At 54.3% G+C, this 5,328-nt stretch overlaps 1 protein-coding gene across 1 annotated transcript; it reads right to left on the bottom strand.

The window, feature by feature from the left end:
* Window positions 1-1,887: 1,887 nt before the first annotated feature.
* On the bottom strand, window positions 1,888-4,131 carry LOC104169459 (fibrinogen-like protein A). Its single transcript, XM_009710377.1, has 2 exons — window positions 4,128-4,131; window positions 1,888-2,516 (listed from the first exon to the last, which is right to left on the bottom strand). The coding sequence occupies exons 1-2, from the start codon at window positions 4,129-4,131 to the stop codon at window positions 1,888-1,890; spliced, it is 633 nt and encodes a 210-aa protein (XP_009708679.1).
* Between the last annotated feature and the right edge of the window lie 1,197 nt (window positions 4,132-5,328).

The raw sequence follows: 5,328 nt of genomic DNA, 5'->3' as shown, positions 1-5,328 counted from the left end.
TGGTTCTCAGTTCTCTGGATGCAAGCCTCCTTCCAATGGCTTGTCCCAGCCACTGTGCACTGAACTGTGGCTGTAAGGCTGCGATTAGCCAACAGGGCCAGCAAAGCCCAGTATCTTGCTAAACCCTTGCTCATAGTTTGCCCCGTCCATGGCTGGGTGATTGCTCTACTCTGTGAAAGCAAAGAAACAACCATGGATTGGAGTGTGGAGATGGTGGTGGGCTCCCTGGGGGCATGAGAGATGAGGGTAAGTCAGTCCCATCTCTCTACTCTGCTACGGAGTGGGAATGTGGCTGCGGATCTCCTTTGTGATGAAGGGAAATTTGAATTCAGGGCTTGAAAGAAGCCACGGTTCCTCTCCTCTGTCTTTGGAAGAAAAGCTGAGCTCATGGAAGACTTGTGGCTGTGAATCCTGAACAACTTGGGACTCTCAGGCCAAGATCTGTGACTGAGGTCCCAGGGCACCCTGCAGAGCTATGGCAGTGCCAGATTCCTGACGAGGCTGCACAGGCAGCCTTGGCTGCCCTGGAGGCATCTGTGAGCCTGCAGCCCTGTTGCGTGGGGAGATGAACGTATGAGAGTGCTGTTGGTTAAGAAAGGTTTCCCAGTTTGAGCTGACTTGACAGTAAAATTTCTGGACTGAGAGATATGTCTGCTGGTTTAAAAAGTCATTTGCACTCCAGCCTGCATGTACAACCTAACTAGAGGGGAGAGCCCTGGCACAAAAGGTTCCTGGTAAACGGCAGTTTGCCCAGGAGTCAGCAATGCACCCTTGCAGTGTTGAAGGTAAACCGCAACCTGGGCTGTGCTAGCAAGACATCTGCCCACTCCGCTCAGCACTGGGAGACCACATCACCAGTACTGTGCCCACTGTTGAGCAGCGCACAGAGAGATCACCACACTGGAGCAACACCATATGGACCCGAGCTGATCCAGGTCTTCTGAATTTCCTGGGATCCCTGCCATGTCAGGCTGCCTCAGCTCTTAAACCTGCCCCAGATATCCCAACCGTGCAGTGCTGTTGTCCCTTTCTTCCCTGTCCACTCTTCCAGTTACATCCCAAGCCCTAGGCCAGCATTCACAAGGTTAACAAGGCGGATGATGCTGGGCTGGCCTGATGTCTCTGGTTAGCTCCAGCTCATGGCTGGTAGGGCTGAACTGAACTGACGCTTCCCCCCTACCTTCAGTGCTTGCTCTTGGCCATGTGGTACTGCATTCTGGTTGTGAAAGTTTCCCACTTTGAAACCTAACTCTCTTCTTCAAGTGGAAGGTTTGTCTTTAGTTCCTTGTTTGAGTCTTATGAAAAATTTGCCCTCTGAAAGTCTTTTCTTACTGCACCAGGAGCCTCAGGTTTGCTTCTGGCAAGAAACTAGCAGCAGTTGCGAGACGTTCCCAAACAAATGAAGGACATTTGCACATGTCTGCACAGGTTCTGAAAGCAATTTTATTCTGCAGGATGAATACAGACTACAACAGGGATATGGTGTGTACGTGGCCTGCCTGGGCTCAGAGCAGCTTAGGTCAGCTTAGCTAGTGATAACTGATATTCTTCTGCTGAAGTCGTCTATACCCACAAAGCAAAAGGAGATTAAGACCTTGCTGGATCAGGAGGGGTTTAGGTTTCTGAGCACAGTTTTCTCCCCAGAAGGAGCATGCTTGGAAACCACAGTGTTTATAAAGACTTGTTCTAATAATGATCCCTAAAAACGCACCACAGGTGAAATGCCAGAGACAAAGCAGGGACCTCTGCCACTTTTCAAGAGAAGAGGAAAAGAAAACAGCTCTTGATACACAGGAACAACCCAGTTGACCCCCAGCCAGCAATGTGGGCCCCAGCAGGGCACTGGTCTGGCCATGTGCCCAGTGGAGACAGGATGGGGAAAGAGCTCTAATGGTACAGAGCTGGTTTGATGAGGATGGCAGAAGCTTTGCAGTTCCCTTTGCACAGGCTGCCCCACGTTATGGCCCCCTTGACGTTCAGCTGTACAGAATAACACGCCGAGTACCACCACCCGCCCCCAGAGCGGGAGGCACAGTTCCCTCTGTAAGTGTCCTGATCCCGATCTTTTGTGGAGAACTTCATGTTGTTGTGCACGTTCCTGGGATTGTCTGAGTCCATGGCATCCTCCGCTGTCCCCGAGTACGCTCCCAATCTCAGCCGGTAGCCGTGGGACTCATCTTCCACACTGAAGAGGTTGTAGTCTGCAAACTTGATGTTGTTTTCGGCATCCCAGATGACAAACCTAACCTGGTAGACCTTCTGCTTGGAGATCTGATGGATGTACTCGGTGCCCAGCCAATAGTCGGTATGCACATTCCCAAAGCCGTACTTGTAGGTGCTCCAGGACTCGGCCCAGGTGATCTCCGTGCTCTGCCGGTTCCTCTGGACGACCGTCCAGCCCCCGTCCGTCGCATTCATTTCGCAGCACACCACGATGGGGTGCAGTCCTGTGGGCTGGATGACGTAGATGCTGCTGGGGCTGCCAGCAGAGACCTCGCTGCAGTCCTTGGGCCACCCTGGGGCAGGAGAGAAGGTGATTTAACAAAATCCTATGCAACAGGACAAGACCATGTTCCACCCTGTGGCAGGACAGAGGGACATCTGGCCAGAGTACCTGGGGAATAATCAGCTGTCCCAACCCAGAGAGGTCAGTGTGCTTGGCTGCAGGTGAGAGTGGGCTGGCCTCAGCCCTCTGTTCCTCTTCCATGTGGGACACCTAACAGGAGGCAGCCCCAGTGAAAGACCCCAGACCCACTGGGCTATGGTGGTATCAGGCCAGGAGACTGACAGGTACACTAGTGGGCTCCTTTGGGTCTCCTGAAAAAGGGGTTGTGTCACTAAAACAGGATCACACTGGGGAGGAAGGTGAAGATGACCTAGCCTCTGCCTGTGACAGAGGGAACAGGAGAAAAACGTCCCCTTCAAGCACACAGACGGCCTTACCAGGCTGCACAGTGCGCGCACAGACACACACAGCACTGCACTGCACTGCACAGCACTGCAGCCTGCACTGGCACACCTCCTCGCCTCCACCATCCTCCATCCCGGAGCAGGGCGAGGGACAGTGTAAGGCCCTTCCCCACCCGGAGCTGGCTGTACATGAGCACACAACACTGGATCCCCCCTGTGCTGGCAGGTGTTTTCTCCCCATGCCTTCAGCTTGCTTGCTTGCTGCAGGACCTCCCACTGCAGTTAAGGTCACCCCGCCAGATGGGCAGAGCTCCTCTCCCCAGCTGAGCAAAGCCTGGGGTTGATGCTGCGTCTCCTCAGCCCGCCTGCCTGTATACCCTATGGAGGTGTTTTTTGGATCCGAGGCATCATAGTACACCCTCTCCCAAATGTCATTTTACCAAGCCTTCACTGGCCCAGAGCATGGGCTGGGGCGGTTCACCAGCCAGGGCTGACCCAGCTGAAGGAACTGAAAGCAGTTGGTGAGAGCATTGCGATGCCCACAGGATGCTACATACTGGTTTTCTTCAGAGCGCTCGCCGAAGTGTTGGAGGGAGATTTCTTGAAGATGTTTAGGGTTGGTATATGCATGGAGTGACCTGGGGCAGCCAAGACCAGAACGCAAGCAAGGAGTAGAAGGCACTGGGCTGCTGGAAAGGGAAAAGATGGAGAAAAGGTGAAATGTGACACTCCCTCCAGAGACGGGGAATCCCATGGCTCCAGCACTGCACAGTGCAAAACGATCGTGTGAGATGCAAGAGCGCACCAAGCCTGCTGGGCAGCATCAGACTGGTCTGTGCAAACTGGAAAGCTGGCCAAAAGGCCTCAACTCTTTTGCCCAAGGGGCAGACACCCTTGCCTTTACCCCTTGACCAGCTCCCAAAAAGTCACGCATGGATACAGTTTTGGGTAGAGCAAACACACAACCACCAGCTGAGTCAAGTTTCATTCCTGGACCCCGAAGCAGGGAACCGGCTGGGGTGAACCCAAAGGCGGGCACAAGCTTCTCATGTTTGAAATGGCAGCAGGTAAGCCTGCCCTCGGAGGGCACCCCTGCCCCTGCTCCCCATCGGGGTGTGAGGACCAGTGCATGGAGCCTCTCCCTGTTGCTGGGCTGCCCTAGCTGTGCTCGTCCCATCGCTAGCAGGGAGCGTCCCGCTTCGCAGCCCCCTACTTACCCATGGTGTCCATGCAGGAATGTCCTCTGGAGCGCAGAGCTGTGGGGTGGCACGTCTCACGGAGGCATTTGTAGTGCCCTCTGCAGTGGGTGGGGTGAGTGGGTCCTATCCCCCCTCCCAGCGTCCTTTCTTCTGGAGGAGGAGATCAGGCTGGGCTTCCTTTGTGCCCTTAGAAAACATGAGCGAGATGAAGGTGCCTGTGGCTCTAGGTGCACAGCTTTCTGAGCTGCAAAGAAAATAACCCCCGTGCCAGCAAGAGTCCTTGGAATGGTTTCTTCTGTGAGTGCTTAGCTCCTTGGATGGAATTTCCCATGGGAACAGCATAGCTGGGAGCTTTGAAGAGTGCAGTTCAGTAAATAAACACTTGAATGCCAGTCACCAACCAGCGTGAAGAGCAAACACGGGGGCTGTCCCTGCCTCCCACCATTACAGCAGGGTGCTGCCAGGTCAACTGGTTCTTGTTTAATGTGCTTTTGACAAGCCCAGCGCAGTTCTTGGTGGGGAAGTCAGAGCAGCCCCAAGACTCCCAGAAAGACTGACTGTTGTGGGACAGTATTTGGAGCGGCTGGTGTTTTCTGGAGTGCATGACAGCAGGCAGAGGGTTGTGGCTAGCTGATCTCCATCCTGGGGAAACAGGAAGGGTCTCTGTTTCCCAGTGGGCCACAGTCCTGATCTGCAAGGACACTGCTAAATGGGCCTGCTGAAAGACACTGGCTAAAAGATTTCTGTAGGCCAATTGAGACAGCTGAGGTCTCTGGGGCACGGGGTTTGGGACACTGGGCGTGCAGGATGGATGGCTGCAGAGGAAAGCAACTGTCTGCCAAGGAACGGAGCAAAGCTGGGCTGACCGAGGGCAGCAACAGGGATCTGAGCATGTACAGAGGGGAATGGAGGGGTCCGAGCATCCACAGAGGGGAAAGCAGAAAGTTTGACCCTGTGTGCATAGAGAGGGAATGGAGGGGATCTGAGTATGCATGGAGGGGAACTGAGGGTGCACAGAAGGCCTGGAAGGGATTTGATGGTGGAACCCATAGGAACTGAGCACCCACAGAAGGACGGAAGGGTGGGATCTGAGTGTCAATGGAGGGCAACAGTGGGAATCTGAGGGCACTTGCCACGGAAAAGAGGGATGTGAGTGTGCCCAGAGGGGAGAAGTCAGCACTAAGCAGACACTGAAAGGAGTGGAGGAGATCTGAGTATT

The sequence above is a fragment of the Cariama cristata genome, unplaced genomic scaffold (assembly GCF_000690535.1).
Source record: "Cariama cristata isolate BGI_N322 unplaced genomic scaffold, ASM69053v1 scaffold19321, whole genome shotgun sequence".
Classification (NCBI taxonomy): Eukaryota; Metazoa; Chordata; class Aves; order Cariamiformes; family Cariamidae; genus Cariama; species Cariama cristata.
Note: the sequence above shows the minus strand (reverse complement) of the source record. Positions and strands in the feature narration are given on the sequence as shown.